Source organism: Mus pahari, chromosome 6, assembly GCF_900095145.1.
Source record: "Mus pahari chromosome 6, PAHARI_EIJ_v1.1, whole genome shotgun sequence".
In the NCBI taxonomy this organism is placed as follows: domain Eukaryota; kingdom Metazoa; phylum Chordata; class Mammalia; order Rodentia; family Muridae; genus Mus; species Mus pahari.
Window position 1 is genome coordinate 69,662,348 of NC_034595.1, and position 18,174 is coordinate 69,680,521.

Sequence of the window (18,174 nt, forward strand, 5' to 3'; positions counted from 1 at the left end):
TTTACTCAGCTTCAAGCTCAGTCCTCAGTGGGACCTCAGTAATACTGTGAACTCTGGGACAAGTGTGGGATGTTGGCAAGGGCCAACCAGAGCAGAAATGGGGAAAGGGCAGCCTCCACAGAAAATTCTTCTGTCTTCTTTTTTTTTTTTTTTTTTTTCGAGACAGGGTTTCTCTGTGTAGCCCTGGCTGTCATGGAACTCACTTTGTAGACCAGGCTGGCCTTGAACTCAGAAATCCTCCTGCTTCTACTTCCCAAGTGCTGGGATTAAAGGTGTGTGCCATCACTGCCCCGCTGGTTTTGTTTTTTAATAATTTATTATTATCTACATCTTGATCATGGCCTCTCTTCCTTCTCTCCTCCCAACCCTACCCTTACAAATCCTTCCCTTGTTTTTTTTTTTTTTTTTTTCAACCTGGAGCCAGCTAGTGGAATTCTAGCCGTGCATTTGTCCAACAGGTTAACCCTGAGTGTCTACCAGTGCTAAGCCATTGTGATGTCTGCATTTCTGGCGGAGTATACACACTCACTATTCTGCTCTTAAAGCCCTTTTACAAGGACCCTGACAGCGAGGCAAGGTGACTCAAACCTATATTCCCAACACTTGGTTGATGGAGGCAGAAGAATCAGAAATTCAAAGTCAGCCTTGGCCACTCTGTGAATTTGAGGCCAGTCTGCGTGAGACCCTGCTTCAAACAAACAAACAACAAACAAACAAACAAGAAACCTTAGAAACAAATAAACAGGAGGGCTAAGGCTCTCGACAGTCTATGGAGAAGGGAGCCAGTGTTAAGTGGGGTGCAGGGCTTCTCATCTTTTGCCTACTCAGCATCCATGCTAAGCTTGGCTAGCACTCTGAGCTTCCTTTGGGAAATAGGACCGTGCCTTTGAGAAGAAGCGATTGTTATCTGTCACTCCGAATGGCTGCGAGGAACTGACCACGAGGATAACTGGGAGGTAATGGGGAAAGGACTGGGCGGTTGCTGGGAGTTGGAGTCCGAAGCCTGGGTTTGAACCCCAGCAGTTACCGATTAGGGGAGCTTTTAGAAGGCTCTCCTTGGAACCGTGGACTCAAAGGTTAGCCACATACTTCAGATAAGGGCGAAATCAGCGTTTCTGTGGCCCCACCTCAGGATCACACCGGGGTTTATGACCCAGGGCCTGTCTTATCAATAATTGTATCCCTAGAATAACCTTGATTTCTGGTGCTACTGCCATCGCCTCTTCCTGTCTCCTACAAAACCTCTCTAGTACACCCGGGCCTGGCCCTGAAGTTGAAGAATCTTGCCACCTTTTCTACGGAAATGGTGGGGAACACCCTCCTCTCCATCTTTGCCTGGCAGGTCCCCAGGACTCGGACTTCACCTTCTCCCCCACCTACTCTTGGAATGGCAGAAAAACAAACACCGTCCTTGTCCTTGTCGCCTGGTGCTGGTTAATCTTCACTGTCAGCTTGGCAGGATTAGAATCCCCCTGGGAGAGAATGCTAGGCGTTGTCTGTGAGGCTGTTCCCAGGGAGGCTTGACTGACTGAGGAGGGGGGGACCCACACGGAGAGCAGTGGCACCATCCTGTGGCGGGCTGATAAGAATTCTGGGAAAGCAGAGAAGGCAGGTGCAGCACCAGATTTCACGGCTCTGCTACCTGGCCGTGGACTGTGTGACCAGACCACTATGTGTAGAACAGTACAACCAGCGGCTTTATGCTTCCACCGCCATGCCTACCCACCGTGATGGACTGTGCCCCTTTCTTTATACTGTGACCCAAAATGAACTCTTCTTCCTGTGAGCTGCCTTTGTCAAGCTATTCGGCCATAGCAACGAGAGAAAGAGCTAAGACGCCAGCACTGGACAGATCACACTGAACCTGTTCTCTCTCCCTTCCCCGGGGTGATAAATTCCCACCCTTCTCTCCTCCAACTTCAGCCTCCCCTTCCCACGCATCCTGCACATCACTTTCTATTGCTCTGGAAAAACAACTCCAACAAAGAGAACTTCCGGAAGTTTTCACCTAAGCCCTGATATATTTACCTATGCAGGTCACCTTCCTCTCGTGACTCAGAGGAACTCCTTCCAAAACTAGTTCTGTGCACCTGACCCCACCTTCGCAGATGACTCCTCGGGAAGAGCCCCACTCTGTATGTATCATAAAGCTCCTTCCTGTCTTTCCTGCATACAAGGGTAGTCCACCACTCTTAGCTTTAGAAGAAAACAACAGCTTTCTTCCATCCTCAGGCCCTTCTCCAGTGTCTGCCGCCGTTTCTGCGCTCCTTTATAGCAGGATTCCCAGAAGGAGTCTCTGATTTTTCTGCTTGCAGGCCCATGCACCCTCCAGTCGAGCACACCAGAAAAGCAGCTCTGGTCAGGGTTCTCGGAGACTCCCCGCTTGCTGGTTTCAGAGCATAGCTGACTTATTTGCAGAGTTTACAGAGCCAACCAAGCCTTCTCCCTTTAAATGCTTTGTTCTCTGGCCAGGATGCCTCTGTCACTGGTTTGCCTCTTACCTCACCGGCCACTCCCTAGTTCCCAATCTCCTGGCCTTCTCTTCCCCTCTGACACCGCCACGCCTGGCACACTCTATGGTTTTTTTCTCTCACCTGCTCTTTGGCTGGCTTACCCAGACCCATGATTTTTTTTTCCCCTGGTTTCCACATTTTGCAGGTTCTTTATCACACACGCACAGGACTGCTACATATGGGCTACTTTATACCATGCATACTGCACGTGTCCCTAGGATGTTTCTTAGGTACCCGTTGTGCCCCAAACCAAGGCTCCTAGCAGCATAGTTCTCTATATCCTGTCCCACTACAGTCTCCTTGCTTTGGCTCCTCCGATCTTCAGGACGGAATTCTTGATTTCTGTTGTTTTGTCAAGTCCAAAATCCAATCTGCTAATCTTATTGACTCTGCTGTCAGGTTACACCAGTAATTGGAGCATTTTCTTTACTTCTTCCTGGCTTCTCTGAGGCCACATCTACTCTTACTTAAATGCTTGCATCAACCTTATGTCTGACCTCCCCGCTTCCACCCCAGCTCCTCAGTCCAAGACGGCAATGGGTGGGTCACCCTGAGGTGGAGTAGACTCGCGCGCCTCTGACACACGGATACTCATTTTTCTCTCCTCCCTTTCCATGCCCCATCCAAGCAGCATCCTTCCTGTTGCTTGAGCGAGTCAGCCATGCTTTCTCTCTGCTGTTTTTTGCTTCCCCCAAATATTGACACGGTCATGATCTAGTTTTTATCTTGCCTTCCCGTTACAGTCAGGGTTATGGTTTGACTCTGATGTGAGTCCTCCAGTCTCATATTTTGAACGTCTGTTTCCCAGCTGGTGGTACTGTTTGGGTGAATTCTCAAAACTTTGAGGAGGTGGGGCCTCACTGGTAGGCCACTGGGTTAGTGGGGAGTATGTTGCCTCTGCCCACTTCCTGTCTTGCTCTCTGCTCGGCGGTCTGCATGCCATGTTGTATGGTGACCTGGCTACTCAGATACATGCTCCCTGCCACCATGGACTGAGACCCTCTCAAACTTCCCTCCTTGGAGTCCTTTTTGTTAGGTAATGTGGTCGCAGTGATAGAAAAGTAATTAATTAAAAAAAAAATTGCTTTAATTGTGGGCCATCAAAGTGGCTTCTGGGTAAAGGGACCTGCTACCAACCCTGATGATCTGAGTTTGATCCCCACAATACACGTGGTAGGAAGGGGGGGCTGACTCCTGAAGGCTGTCCTCTGACTTCCACAAGCATGTTGTAGCGTGCATGTGTGTGTGTATGTGTGAGAGAGAGGGGGGGGTGCTTGTGCTCGTGCGCACGCACATGTGTACATTTACAAAATTACAAATAAAACTTGATAGTTGTTAAATGTAAAATTTTGTGTCAGAGGTGGGGACACTACTCTGATTAAATCTAACCACCATGTGGCTTTTTAGGCCTTTAGAGCTGGTGTTCTGAAGGAATTTGGAAGTGTTTGGAGAAGCAGTCTACGGAAGCCCTAAAACGCTATAAGCAGAATGTAATGGGAGATTTTGGTGGGTTTCAGAAGCCAGAATCCTGGCAGGAGTGCAGACAATAAAGGTTGTGCTCATGCAGTTTCAGATGGAAGCTGTTAGGGCCCAGGAGTTGCCCACACATCACACAAACACCGATCTCAGTCAGACTGGGATGATTTATTGAATACATACCCAAAGACGATTGATCAGGGCCATAGCTCAGAATTCAGGGGCTGAGCCACGAACCCGGACAACTTTCTCTGTCAGCTTATAAAGGCTAAAACCACAGGGAAGTGCTTCCTGGTGGTCAGCTCTGACTCAAGCTGTTTGAGACAGAACAGTTCATAGTGACCTTTAATCTGATGGGTCCTATGTAAAGTTTTGTGGGATTTCTTAAGATTAACAAACATCATACAGAACATTACAGGATATGTGATCAACATGATCTTGCTCTGCGTCAAGTTGTTTTTCTGTGTCAATGATGACTGGCAGGCATTTTACAGCAACAATGCGAAATTGCTGGCAGGCATGGAACAAAATGGCTACAGCGGCGCTAGGGTGGCCGACCTCAACAGGAACAAAACTCTACTGTGAATTCGAGTTAGAGAATTTTCCTGCTATATTTTGGCAAGGGATTTGTCTATATTTTTCCTGTATTCAGAAAAAATTGAGTGAGGGTGAATTCACAAATAATGGACTAATTTAGCAGAGAAAACTCCAAGACAGCCCAGCATTCCAGCTGTAGCATGGCTATTGCCGACTGATTTTAGTTAGGTTTATAGTGAGAACTGTCAACAAACAGCAGAAGGGGGAAAAGTAAAAGACTTGGAGTTTGGCCAGAAAAGGAGCTTACTAAGAGTTGTGGGTAAGGAAGCCATAGTTATTAAAGAGAACAGCACTGTTAAAGAGAAGCTGTGGCCAGGCATGGTGGAGCACACCTTTAATCCCAGTTGAGGGGCAGAGGTAAGAGGATCTCTGTGAGTTCAAGGCCAACCTGGTCTCCTGGTCTACATAGAAAGTTCCAGAACAGCTAGGATTATATAAAGAGATCCTGTATTCACAGAGAGAGCAAGAACAAGAGCAAGAGAGAGACAGAGACACAGAGAGACAGAGACACAGAGAGAAGCTGTGTACTGGCTGGCTTTGTGTGTCAACTTGACACAAGCTGGAGTTATCACAGAAAAAGGGGCCTCCCTTGAGGAAATGCCTCCACGAGATCCTGCTGTAAGACATTTTCTCTATTAGTGATCAAGGGTGGGAGGTCTCATTGTGGGTGGCGCCATCTCTGGGTAGTCCTGGGTTCTATAAGCAGCTGAGCAAGCCAGGGGAAGCAAGCCAGTAAAGTAACATCCCTCCATGGCCTCTGCATCATCTCCTGCTTCCTGGCCTGCTTGAGTTCCAGTCCTGACATCCTTTGGTGATGAACAGCAATGTGGAAATGTAAGCTGAATAAATCCTTTCCTCCCCAACTTGCTTCTTGGTCATGATGTTTGTGCAGGAATAGAAACCCCGACTAAGACAAGCTGTGAGTATGTAGGAATAAAGACACTGTGAGTACCTTCAGGAACTGGTAAAACCCTACCTCTTCTTTGCAAAGTCAGTACCACAATGTGTTCTACTCCAGTGAATTCCATTTAAAGAAGTGTTTTTTCATCTTCACGTCTGTGCCAGGTCCACACCGCATGACCAAGAAACCCTGTCTGCAGCTTCAGAATGACTAAATGGGAGGCAGTCACACCAGTGGTGGCAGAAACCCAGACATCAAGCTCTTTGGGAAATGGAGCACTGATGATGTGCAGATAAATGATATTTCTCTAAAGGACTGCATTGCTGTGAAGAAGAAGTGAGTGTGCCAAGTACCTGCCCCAGAGTAAGTGATGGTATGCTGCCAAGTGCTTCCACAAAGCACACTGACCTATCATGGAGCGCCTTACTAACTCCATGATGATGCACGGTTGTATCAATGGCAAGAAATTCAGGACTGTGAATCGTCCAAGGTTCTTTTGGGATTATCCACCTGCTCACTGGTGAGAACCTTCTGCAGGTCTGAGTGAATGCCATCAACAGTGGCCCCCAGGAAGACTCAACACACATCGGGCGGGGTGGGACAGCGAGACAGCAGGCTGTGGATGTGTCCCCACTGAGCCAAGTGAATCAGGCCATCTGGCTGCTGTGCACAGGTGCTCCTCAGGGTTCAGGAACACCAAGACCATCACCAAGTAAGTGCCTTGCAGATGAGCACATCAACGCTGTCAATGGCTCCTCCAATTCCTATGCCATCAAGAAGAGAGATAAACAGAAGCATGTGGCCATGCCTAGCCGCTGATTTCCCAGCTGCTGCCTGATAAACTGTGAGCTCCTTTGGTACCGTTCCCAAAAAAATGTTTTTCCAGGTTTGGCCACCCAGACACTCTTGCGCAACTATGGTCCATTGGGGCATGGCAGCTGCTCAAGCTGGCAGTAGAATTTTGTATCATACATGCAGTGCTGATCAATGGAGTTGCATAATCATTCTTAAAGATTCTAGAGAGGAGCCGTGAGGCCTGACCGTGTAGGGTTGGAGTCCCTACGAGTTATCTATGAACCTATGAAGTGAGCTCCCCAAGTTGCAGTGGAGACTCTAGGGTGTCTGAGATGCCGGGAACGTGGGTGCCTGGCCGAGGAGAGCTGCAGGTCCAAAATGGATCCAGACCGAGAGAGGCCATGTGTGCTGAAAACAGAAAAAGCCACAGAGACACTGCTGTCCAGGTCTGCTGGAGAGCACGTTGTGATATGCTGTCCCTGGATGTTGGTTATGGGGCTATAGGGTTTAAGGTTTGCCTGACTGGCCTTGCTTTGAACTCAGTGTTTCTTTTCATAGCAAGATTCCTCCCCTTTTAAGCTAGAATGTTGATGGAGCAACATTTGGAAGTTTATACCTTCGCTTTATGTACAGGGAGGGACTCACTGCTAAGAGATTATTCTGAGTTTCAGGGGTGATCCCACATAGACTTTTGAATAATGTTAGAAATGTTAAGATTCTGTGGACACTTGAAGTTGGACTAAATTCTACATTAGAAGATTTTTTTTTTACACCATAAGCCTTTGGGGGATGGGGTGGAACATTACGGTTTGGGTATGAAATGTCGCTCACAGGCTCATGTTTTGAATGTTTGGTCCCAACCACTGATGGTAGTTGGGAGGGTCTCAGAAGTTTGGAAGGTGGAGCCAACCGGAGGAGGCAGGTTTCTAGATCCTCCAGAGTGCGCCATCTCCTACCATTTCCTATGTTGATGCCCACTTCTGTGTCCACCGTGACATGAACAACCTCCACCGCACTCCCTCACGGCCACAGCTTGAACACCTGGCATACTTTCCTGGTTGTGATAGACTTGACAGTGAGCCAAAATCAGTCCTTCCTCCTTTGACTGTTTCTGTCAGTGTGCTGGTCACAGCGACAGTAAAGTGCCTAACTCAGTGAGTCCCCTCTTATCCTGATCTTCTAAAGTCACAGGCCCCTGCCATAGTCGCATGAAGCCCTTTTACTTTAGAAAAAAAATTCTTTATTTTATTGTATGTATGTATATGGTGTTTGCCTGCATGTATGCCTATGTAATTGCTGCATGCCTGGTGCCGGTCAGTGGTGATCAAAAGAGGGGTCAGATGCCCTGAAGTTACGGATGCTTTTGAGTTGCCACATGAATGCTGGGACTTACTCCCTGCAAGAACAACATGTGCTCTTAACCACTGAGCCCTGTTTTACTTGTAGCACTTACCATTATCTGAAAGAGTCTTATTTCTCGGCTGGGTTATCGTCCATCGCTGCTATGAAAGACCGACAGACAGCAGCAACGTGCCCAGAGCTTGCCACACAGTTGCCAGGCTGCCAGGGAAAGGCCACATACTGCATCAGAGCTCCTGGCTGGAGTGCCAGGGGGTTGCTGTGCATTTTGCTCACTGGATGGTGTGCATTCAGTAAATATTCTTGGGACAAGGGACTGATGGGTGTGTGGACCATTTGTTTGTTTCCTTTGCCAGGGATTCACATCCGTTCTTCTCTCAGAACCTCGTTTTCTTCACTTGGCAAGAGGATAATTAGCCTCTACCTCGTAGGATGGTTATGAGAACCAAATGAAGTAGTCCCTTCAAAAGCTGGCGCAGGGCTGGGGTGCGGTGGTGGCGCACGCCTTTAATCCCAGCCCTCCGGAGGCAGGGGCAGTGAGTTGGAGGCCAGCCTGGTCTATATAGTGAATTCTAGGCCAGTCAGGGCTACATAGTGAGACTAAATAAAATAAATAACTATATGTGGCACATATATTATTACATTTATACAAAATATCCAGAAAAGGCAAATCAACAGACTGAATGAGCAGAAGCAAAGAAAGAAAGCTGGGGCACAATGTAGAGTGGGAAGGGGCCCAGGGATGAGGGTCAGAGTTAATGCAGCATGGGGTTATTACTGAAACCAGCGGCAGGGGACACGACGAGAGGGCACGGGTAGAGGGTGTTCTTTGGTGTGAGAAAAGTATCATGACTATAGATAGTCAGAACCACACAGTATTGTGACCCCAAATGTTACCGATTTCCATGCTTGAAAGTGGCTAACAGGGTGGGTGTTAGGTCCTGAGAATAGGGTTGTATTACAGAAACATCTCCATTTTAAAACAAGCACAGTGCCTGGGACATGGTAGGCATTGATTAAATTAGCTGTTGGTGAGTGAATTCTTAGCTCCAAAAATAAAATAAACCCCACTTTTCCTGGTACCTCGCTGACCCACCTGAAATAACATCCATTTCCTTCTCATCTGTTCTGCCTCCCAGGCTTTCTAGGTTGTCTCCCCATTTTCATAGGATCCCCGCTTTTCCTCAGTCTGCACCTCAATCCCTGCCACATCTCCATCTTCCACCACACCAGTCATTCCTCCCAGGCTACTCACCTGTCAATTATTAATGTACTTTATTTACTTATATCAATTATTAATTTATTAATTGTCAACTCATTAACTTATTTCAGAAATATCCATTGCTACCATTACAGATGTCAGGGATATGATATGATAACAAGATAGATACAGACATCATATCATGGCACCCAGCTCATAGCTCACCTGAGGTTCCAAAACAGCAGCAGCAGCAGCAGCAACAACAACAACAACAACAACAATGCCCCACAGAACTGGACTGTGGGAGCAAAGGCCAACACACAAGAGAGGAAAGGGGAGTGCGTCCCAGACTAGGGAGTGGCAGGGAAGTTCTGTTTTAAAAGCACCCAAGTTGGGACCCCAGTGGTGAGGAATCCAGGAGGAATACCCATACTCTTCTAGGGGCAAAGCTAGAGTTAGAAATGGCACAGGCGTTGGAAGTGTCGGTTAGAAAGTTGGGGTCACAGCGTGCAGGGTCTGGGCAAAGAAAGAAGGTGAGCTGGGGCCCAGAGTAGAGCAGGAAGGGGCCCAGTGACATGGGAAGGGTGGGAGTTACCGTGACAAGGGGCTCTTATCAGTGAAGTGGGACTTCATCCTTAGAGACTCCAGGCCTTGTACACCAACTCCCAGCCTGCAGACCGTGTCACCATGCCCCTGCTGAAGCAAAGCAAAACAAAACAAGAAACTCTCAAGACAGACTGTGACGGCACATGCCTTTAACTCCAACACTTAGGAAACACTTAGGAAGGAGGACGACACCTTTCCAGGACAGCTTGGGCCACACAGATAACTGTTTCAAAAGAAAATTAAACTTACACTCAGACAAAACAAGACAACAAAAACCTCAGGAGACCAAGAGGTCTCTGAAAGGAACAGGCTGAGTGACCCATTACAGGTGTTAGCCCCAAAGGGCTTGCCTTGCTACAAGCTGCCACACCCCCTACCAGCATCCCGGTCTAGGCTAGGTAGCAGTTGTGGGAAGGAAAAAATGCAGGAGTGACCTAAAAAGCCACAGGACTTAATAATGGAGATTAAGACAGGCATTCAGTCTAAGGCTATAGGCAAGATGAAAGGGCTGCTCCCAACTGAGAAGGGCTTTGGGACAGGCCGATTGTCTGCATGGAGAAGCAACCATTGCTTTTGGATAAGCCAGGGCTGCAGGCAATGCCTACCACTCAATGTCTTAACACATGCTCAGGAAGATAAAACAGATTCTCATAGGCCTGCAGCCTGTAAGTTATTAACCCTTCCGGCTCCTGCTCGCTTTCCTTCGCGCCGCAGCCCTTTGTCAGTAAACTGAGGACATCCCAGAAATTTTCCTTAATCATCCACTTGGCAACCCCTCTGGGCAGCCCTCTCTCCAGCTGTGACCTCCTGGTCCTGTGGGTACTGAGAGCCCAGTGTGCCTCTGATGCTGTCTTCTACCCTGGGAGACCATCCAGGTAGCTAGGAGGCAGGCTGGGTGGCAATGAGCCCAGGTTCCTGACAAACACTGAACCAAGGGTGTCTCAGGCTCTGCTGGCCAGGGTAGAGGTGACCCTGAGCTGTATCTTGAAGGAAATGAGGCATCCGTCCTCAGGACAGAGGCAAAGAGAAAGAGAGAGGGCCAAGGGCCTAGCAAGTAAAGTCAAGGAGACCAGGAGACCTGAAGGAAGGTTTGACCCCCCCCCCCAGTAGATTCTTCAGTGTACACACACACACACACACACACACACACACACACACACACACACGCACCGTGTGCTAGCACTTTTCAGGGGAGTCTGGAGCAAGCTCAGCTCCCTCTGATGGTACCATCTGGCTTGTTGCCTTTGCAGGTCTGTAAAACTCCCGGCTTCAACTTTGAACTTTGTACCGGCACTGGAAATCCATTTGTTTATCAGGGCTGGTAGCAGTGCCTGCTGAGATCTGTCCCTATGGGGACAGGCTGGACCCCTTCTGCATTCCAGTTGCACTAATCCACAGCAGTGGGGGAGGGAGCAAACCTGCTGCCCCCCTCAATACGTGAGAGTGAGTCCTCCCTGCTGAGGTCGCTGCAAATCCTGGCTGGTGCCCCGCCTTCCCTTCACCTGCACTTCCGCCCCGCCCACCCGGCCGCTGTTCCAGGTGAGTCAAGCGTCTGCTCTGGCCCGCCCACCTGTCCAGGTTCAGCAGACTCAGCCGGAAGCCACCTCCACGGACTGTGCAGAGCGTCTGAAGGTGGGAGCGGAGAGGGGACGTTGGGGTCGTGGGAGAGGGTGATCCATAAGGGCTCCTGCGTGCAACAGAGAAACTAGATCCAGTTGAGTGTGTGTGTGTGTGTGTATCTGCAGATCTGAGGGGTGTGCATTATTGTGTTGTGGGTTGTGAAATGACAGTTGGAGGGGGATGGGCAGGCAGGTGTGGGCTGTGAGTTCAGAGGCATTTGGGATGTGACTTTGCGTGTATGTCTCTGGGAAGAATTTACAGAGCGGGGCAGGGGAGGAAGGGAACAGGTGTAAAACCTTCGGAAAGTCTAAATGAATTCATGGTAGGATAACAAACTGAGTGCCTCGAGAGAGGGCCCCAGGAGGCAACCAAAGGTTTCCTGGGAATGAATGAGTCAACTGGGCACGCTCCGTTTCTGAGGCTTCCCTTCCCCCATACAATCACTTCTCTCCCCACACCCCTGAATTCTTCACTTTACAAGCCTGGTGCACTAAGCCCAGAAACTTCCCAGCCCCCAGCCATAGGCCTACACCACCCTACCCAGCCCTCTGCCTCAGGGAAGTGTGTGGCTGGTAATGGCCAGTTCTGACTGGATGCTGAGGAGGCAGAGGTCACCTGTGGACCCTGGAGCAACCTCACCAGCCGGAAGGTCTGATTTGAATGAGAGAGCTGAGAAGTGAACTCGCTTGGTCTCAGGGTCTCGTGCTGGGTTTTGAGTCCCCCACACCTAAGAAGAGGACATGTTTGGCATGTCCGGGAGCTGTAGTCATAGGCTCGGAGTTGGCTTCTGGAGTGGATAGGAGGTGGTTAGATGCCTGTTAGGAGATCGAAGCTGGGGACGGTGACTACAGGGACAAAGAGTAGGTAGCTTGGACACAGCTGTGGCAGAGGGTAGGGAGGAGGGCTGAGTCACTGGAGAAGAAGGTGGTGCATTTCAAGTCAGGGCATCCTTTGGGTACCACACTGAGGAGTGTGGCAGAAGCTGGATCTTTCAGTTCCTTGCCTGGCCACTCTGCCCCAGGGACATCTCTGACTCTTACCACCCTCCAGCAGACACTGCCCAGCCCCAGCTGTCCCCCTCTTCCTTCCCTAGCTGTACCTCTGGTTTGCATGCATCTCTCCATACAGTTTACCTTCTTCCGAGGCTTCCAAGCCTAATCGTGTATATATGCAATCTTCTCCAGCTCAGATGCCCTTCCCCTAGGGTCTCCCAGCCCTGAGTGCCACGACCCTCATCAGGGCCCTTCCATACTCAGTTGGTCCTCTGAGATGGTTCCACTGGAAGGCCTGAGGTATGTAGGAAGAGAGGCTCCCGATGCAGGAACAGAGAGGCAGGGCTGCTCTGGCTATCTGGGGGACAATCTTCTGTTCTTGTGTTCTGTTCTTGCCGTCTGCTCCAGAGCTGGGTAGCTCCACACAATTGCTATTGAACTGCCGCTGCTCTGACTACTATCAGGTTGTCTGGGAGCGTGGCAGACTGCACTCTGGCGTCAGAGCCCTGAGTTAAAGTTCTGGGGCCTCAGCTGAATCATTTTCCCTTTTGGGGCCTCTGTGTGCATAACAGTGAGGCAGGGATAGTAGTTATACTTATGTAATGGATTTTGTGAGCACGCTGCTAGTGCCTAATTCTAAAGGTACGGTTATTAAGAACATTAGACATCCCACTGTTAGCCTGTTCTAGAGCTGAAAACCCACAGACAGCAGCTTTGGGTCTATTCCATGGACCAGTGGTGTGGACAGTGGCCCTGTCTCAGCATTTATAGTACTCTAACATGGCTGTGAGTCTAGTGTGGAAGGTGCGATCAATCTCTATATAACCCCTATATAACCCCTACCCCTCTATTTTTCAGGGCTTGTGCCCCTGGGGCTGCCTGGAGCCTGTGGTATCCCTGGAGCCAGGACTTTTTCTGGCAGAGGCCAAGGCTCATCTGCGTCAGGTCTATCCATGCCTGAAGGAAACATAAGTGAGTGGTAGAGAGGTGTGGGCGGTTGAGGACAGATTGGGCCCCTAAGCTGCTGAGATTGGAGGAAGGGCTCTCTCTGCCCACACTCTCTCCAGCCCTCCCCACCTCCCCTTCCCCCAGGAGTCCCGTCAGGCGACTGCTGGTAACTCCATTTCTTTCTCAGCAGCCCTCTTCTCAGGGGCCACCAATGCGTCAACTGAGGCCCCTGGACTGGGCACCGGGGGCCGGGCATGGCCTGTGCTGGTAGGGGTTGTGATGGGAGCGGTGGTCCTCTCCATTCTCATCGCGCTCGCTGCCAAGTGCCACCTCTGCCGCCGATACCATGCCAGCTACCGGCATCGCCCGCTGTCCGGAGCAGGGGGTAGGAACCGCCCACAGGTGGGTGAAGATGAGGATGATGATGGTTTCATTGAGGACAATTACATTCAGCCCGGGGCTGGTGAGATGGAGACGACAGGAAGCCGGGACCACTTCTCTCTCTGAGCCCCATCTTTGGACACTTCCCTCCGTGCCTGGCAGTTTAAAGACAGTGACTCCTCAAGTCTCAGGGTCAGAGTTCGCTAGTATCTAAAGCTTGACCAGGAGCTTGTTTTCTGACACTGGTCGGTCACCAAAGTGACAATTCTGTTTCTCATTAACGCTCTGAGGCTCCCGCTGTCCCAGGATACAGCCTGACAGTGCATGAATGTGAGAAGAGGCCCCGTGAGCAGGCCTCTTGAGTTCCTTTCTTTGCCCCCCACCACCTTTCTACTCCCCCCATCCCCTTCTTGGGCTGCCTTGACCAACAAGTTCTGGGATTTCACATATGTCCCAGCAGGAGAAGACCGTGCCAAACTTCTTACCGAAAATTTTTTCATATACAATAAAGTATATGACTTGGTTATAATATATTTTCACAGCAATTAATAAATCTATTTTCATTTTGGACTAGCATAAGAAGTCATTCCTTTTACATTTCTCTGAACCTAAATGCATTGCTCATAGCTGGAGAACACCACCCAGGCCGTCTCTCCTTCAGGAAACCTTCATGAGCACCTCTCTGTTTATAGTGATTTTATTAAAATGGCTCAGAAGGGAAGGGGGCTTGCTGCCAAGGCTGGTACCCTGAGTTTGAACCCCAGGGTCACATGTGAAAGGAGAGAGCTGACTCCTAAAGCTGTCAGCTGACTTTTTTCTTTGTCTCTTTCTTTCTTCTTACTTTATTTCTTTTTTCTTTTTTTTTTTTTAAAGATTTATTTATTTACTATATGTAAGTACACTGTAGCTGTCTTCAGACACTCCAGAAGAGGGCATCAGATCTTGTTATGGATGGTTGTGAGCCACCATGTGGTTGCTGGGATTTGAACTCTGGACCTTTGGAAGAGCAGTTGGGTGCTCTTACCCACTGAGCCATCTCACCAGCCCCACTTTATTTCTTTTTTTAAAAAAAGATTTATTTATTCATTTTATATATGTGAGTACACTGTTGCTGTCTTCAGACACACCAGAAGAGAGAATCAGATCCTATTACAGATGGTTGTAAGCCACCATGTGGTTGCTGGGAATTGAACTCAGGACCTCTAGGAAGAGCAGTCAGTGCTCTTAACCACTGAGCCATCTCTCCAGCACTCCTCTCATCTGACTTTTACATATGTGGGGTGGCTCACTTGTGTATAATAATCTGTTAGTAATTGACATGTCCATACACCTGTATCGTGCATTTTGGTCATGTTAGCCCCTCCCCTAATGCATCCCTCTCCCTCCCTCTGAAGCCTCCCCTACACACACCACCCCTCCACTTTTGGGTTATCTCAGATTCTCACCCAAGCTTGTTCACTGATGCTAAGCAAGCACACTCAACCCTTCACATCTAAGGGTCTTGCACACACAGACTCGGCCAACCTTGGATGGAAAATATTTGTTGAAAATGCCCACGGAGACACAAATAATTAAGCTTTGGCTTCACCCCACACACCATTATTTTGTTATGAAACCATGAAAATGGAGTAACAGGAAAGCATTCTATTAAGAGTCAAAGTGGGAGCAGGAGAGATGGCTCAGTGGTTAAGACCACTTATTGCTGTTTCTGAGGATCTGGGTACAGTTCCAGTACCCACCGAGTGGCTCACAGTTATATGGAACTCCAGTTCCAGGGAATCCAACACCCTCTGCTAGCCTCTTCTAGAACTGCATGCACACGCACCGCACAGTTGTGCTGGCAAAACACCCACATGCATAAAATTAAAGAACTGGGATGAGATGGGAGGATATGCAAATACTGTAAAATTTTGTATAAGGTGCTTGTATATATGGATTTTGGGTTCTGCAAGGGGTTCTGGGGTACATGGTTCCAAGGGGCAGTGGCATTTGTTGAATGACTGAGGTGTGAAGCTAAAAAGATGAGAAAGTGGAGGCAAATATGGAGGATTTCATCAAGAATCTCAGGGACGAAAAGAAAAAAAAAAAGAATCTCAGGGACAGGCAGACCAGGCAGTGGTAATGGTAGTGCACAGGCAGAGGTGGAGGCAGAGGCAGAGGGGAAAAAAGAAGAAAAAAAGAAAAGAAAAATAAAAATATGGGGCCAGCAAGATGGCCCAGAAGGGAAAGTGCTTGCCACATAAGGCTGACAGACAGAGTCTGAGCCCTGGAAAGGTCTAAGGGACTGATTTTCTAGAAGCCCTCTGCTTTGTGCATACATGCAGTGGCACAATGGGGAGGGAAGGGTGAAGGTAGATTCAGCCAGAGAGGCTACCTTGAGAGGGGAGGGGCTTAAGGGTCTTTTATTAAAAGCAGAAAGGAGTTTGGGGGAAGGACCCAGGCTTTGCCTAGAAGCAAAGGGACAGTTGACTTAGGAGGCAGGAAGCAGGTTGTCCTATGCTTGTGACTGGTGGCTGGCATTGTACCTGTAATGCTGTCATTTAGAGGGACACTGATGTGACTCTGCATTCCTAGAACTTCCAAAACCTTGAATCCAGTTTCAAGCAATCAGGCAAGACACTGGTCCAAACTGGCTCATGAATTCACCTCTGATGTAATCACCCAGGACTTGGGGAATGCAAGGGGCAGGGTCCTGGAGCACACGTGAGTTGGGGGAATGGAGGATGTTGGGTCCTATCTGTTTCAGATCATCCCCAGATAAGGAGCCATCTTTACAAGCTAGGCAGCCACCATGCTTGGGTCCACCCAGCATCAGCTTTAAAGGAAAAGTCCATAGAGAAGAAAAGGGTCGGGGGAAAGTGTTTGATGCAGGGAGGGCTTGACAAAGGTTTCAGATGGACCACAATGAGGTGTCTGACAGTCCCCGCTTAGCGGAGTGAATGGAGTGAAGCTGGAATAGACAGGTCTGGTTAGGGCCTCAAGCCCAGAGTCAGAGCTCACATGCCAGCTGAGAACAGTGGAAGCATGGCTCATTTGTGATCTGTGTCTTTTTTTTTTTTTCTTCCTCTCCAAGATGGAAAAAAAAAAAAAAAAAAAAGTGCTTGTAAGCCGGGTGAGCCGGTAAAGGCTCTTACCCCATACAAGGAGCCTGCAAGTCTGGGGATGACCTGGGTTCAAACCCTGGAGCCCAAATAAAGGAGGAAAGAGAGAATCAACTCCACAGAAATGTGTGTGCTGGGGCAGGTGTGTTCATGTAGTTTATGTATGCACGCAGACAAACTAACTAACTAAATAAATAAATTTAAAGCCATGTGGCTGCAGAGCAGACAGGGGTGGAGGAAGAGACCGATAGGGGATGAGGCCCATGATGTGGGACAGGCTCCAGAGACAGGAAGTGGGCAGAGTTACCGGAAGTTGCTGACTCTGGACCTGGGGAGCTGCCCTCGTTTCTGGCTTGGCATCTGGGTCCTGGGACAGGAAAGCAGGTTGGGGAATGACCTTTCCATGTCCGAGGAAGGATTTCCAGGGAAAATACCCAAGACAGAGGGTTCAACCGGGAGCCATCCAACCTGGGGTCTTGGGTTTGGAAGGGTCAGTTCTGTGACCATAGAGAAGAGTCATGCATGAATGGTCCAGAGAGGGCCACTGAGAGGAGATGCTGAGGGAGGAGCGGAGGGGTGGGAACACATTGCAGGGGTTGTCTGAAAAGAAGGGCGTGGCCCGGAGATGGGAAGGAAAGAGGTAGAGGGGAGGAGTCTGGCTTCTGGAGTCCCAGTTACCAGTTGTTCCTGAGTTCAGAGATGATCTGACCCTCAATAGCATGGGAAGAGCAGAGGCTTCCACAGCTGAAGACCCTGAAGGAGCACCCCGGAGGAGCAGGCCTACGGGACATTCCTGCCTCCGAGGGAGGAGCTGCTGCAAACAGTTCGACCCGCTCTCTGCCCTCAGCCTCCAATGAGGTGGAACAACCCTGAGTGTCGTTCTGAGCCTGCGCAGGAGCGATTCACATTCCTCATTTCTACACAGGCTTCAGGACACAGATTGGGACCTGGGACCCAGGAGATGGTAAGTGTCTGATTCAAAATTGCAGTTGCTTATCCTGCCCACACCGCTCAGGGTTTCATAAGCCTGACTTCCTCTCAGAACGTGCTGTCGTCGATGCCAGGCCTGGCCGAACAAGATCTTGAAGTCACAGAACTTTGGACCCCGTCCCTCTAGGACTCATTTGAGTCTATGGGGCAGCCTGTTCCCAAGTGTTCCGCATGCTTGGTCCCAGGCACAGGGAGGAAGCCTGACCTGGGTCATAGCTTTGCTGGTCAGGGGGCTGATCCCAGAGGAGAGGGAAGCCTCTCTCATCTGGCCTCTCTGGCTTCAGGTCCTGGCCCCAGCTTGCCACCGCCCACTCCTCACCAGTAACCACTACATGCTGTGCCCCAGAGCCCCCAATCCAGACCTGATTTTGGAGGAGAACCCAGCTTCTTGGCTGCCTCCAAAGGTATGGCCATGTCTCTTATGGTGTGGGGAGACCAAAGATGAGGGCGGAATTGCGAAAGCCACAGACAGGAACTACGCGGAACTCCCAGGCTTGGGAGACAACTTGGTCGGTAGAGCTTGCTGCACAAACAAGAGGATCTCATGTTTAAGTCTGTACCTCAGTACATAGAAAAAGCTGCCGGGCGTGGTGGCGCACACCTTTAATCCCAGCACTCAGGAGGCAGAGGCAGGCGGATTTCTGAGTTCGAGGCCAGCCTGGTCTACAGAGTGAGTTCCAGGACAGCCAGGGCT

The 18,174-nt window shown here is 49.6% G+C and overlaps 1 protein-coding gene and 1 pseudogene across 5 annotated transcripts; both read left to right on the forward strand.

Annotated features, from left to right (window-relative positions):
* Nucleotides 1-5,693: 5,693 nt before the first annotated feature.
* LOC110323763 lies at nucleotides 5,694-6,306 on the forward strand (annotated as a pseudogene).
* Nucleotides 6,307-10,771: 4,465 nt separating this feature from the next.
* On the forward strand, nucleotides 10,772-13,964 carry C6H1orf210 (chromosome 6 C1orf210 homolog). 5 transcript variants are annotated; one of them, XM_029540211.1, is made up of 3 exons: nucleotides 10,772-10,987; nucleotides 12,919-13,032; nucleotides 13,196-13,958. In XM_029540211.1, exons 2-3 carry the CDS (start codon nucleotides 13,014-13,016, stop codon nucleotides 13,513-13,515), a joined length of 339 nt encoding a protein of 112 aa, XP_029396071.1. In that variant the 5' UTR covers nucleotides 10,772-10,987; nucleotides 12,919-13,013; the 3' UTR covers nucleotides 13,516-13,958. The 5 variants fall into 5 exon arrangements, with proteins under 5 accessions (XP_029396071.1, XP_021056927.1, XP_029396070.1 ...); XM_021201268.1 differs by lacking the exon at nucleotides 10,772-10,987 and adding an exon at nucleotides 10,992-11,080 and having other exon boundaries at nucleotides 13,199-13,964; XM_029540210.1 differs by lacking the exon at nucleotides 10,772-10,987 and adding an exon at nucleotides 11,000-11,080.
* Nucleotides 13,965-18,174: the final 4,210 nt, after the last annotated feature.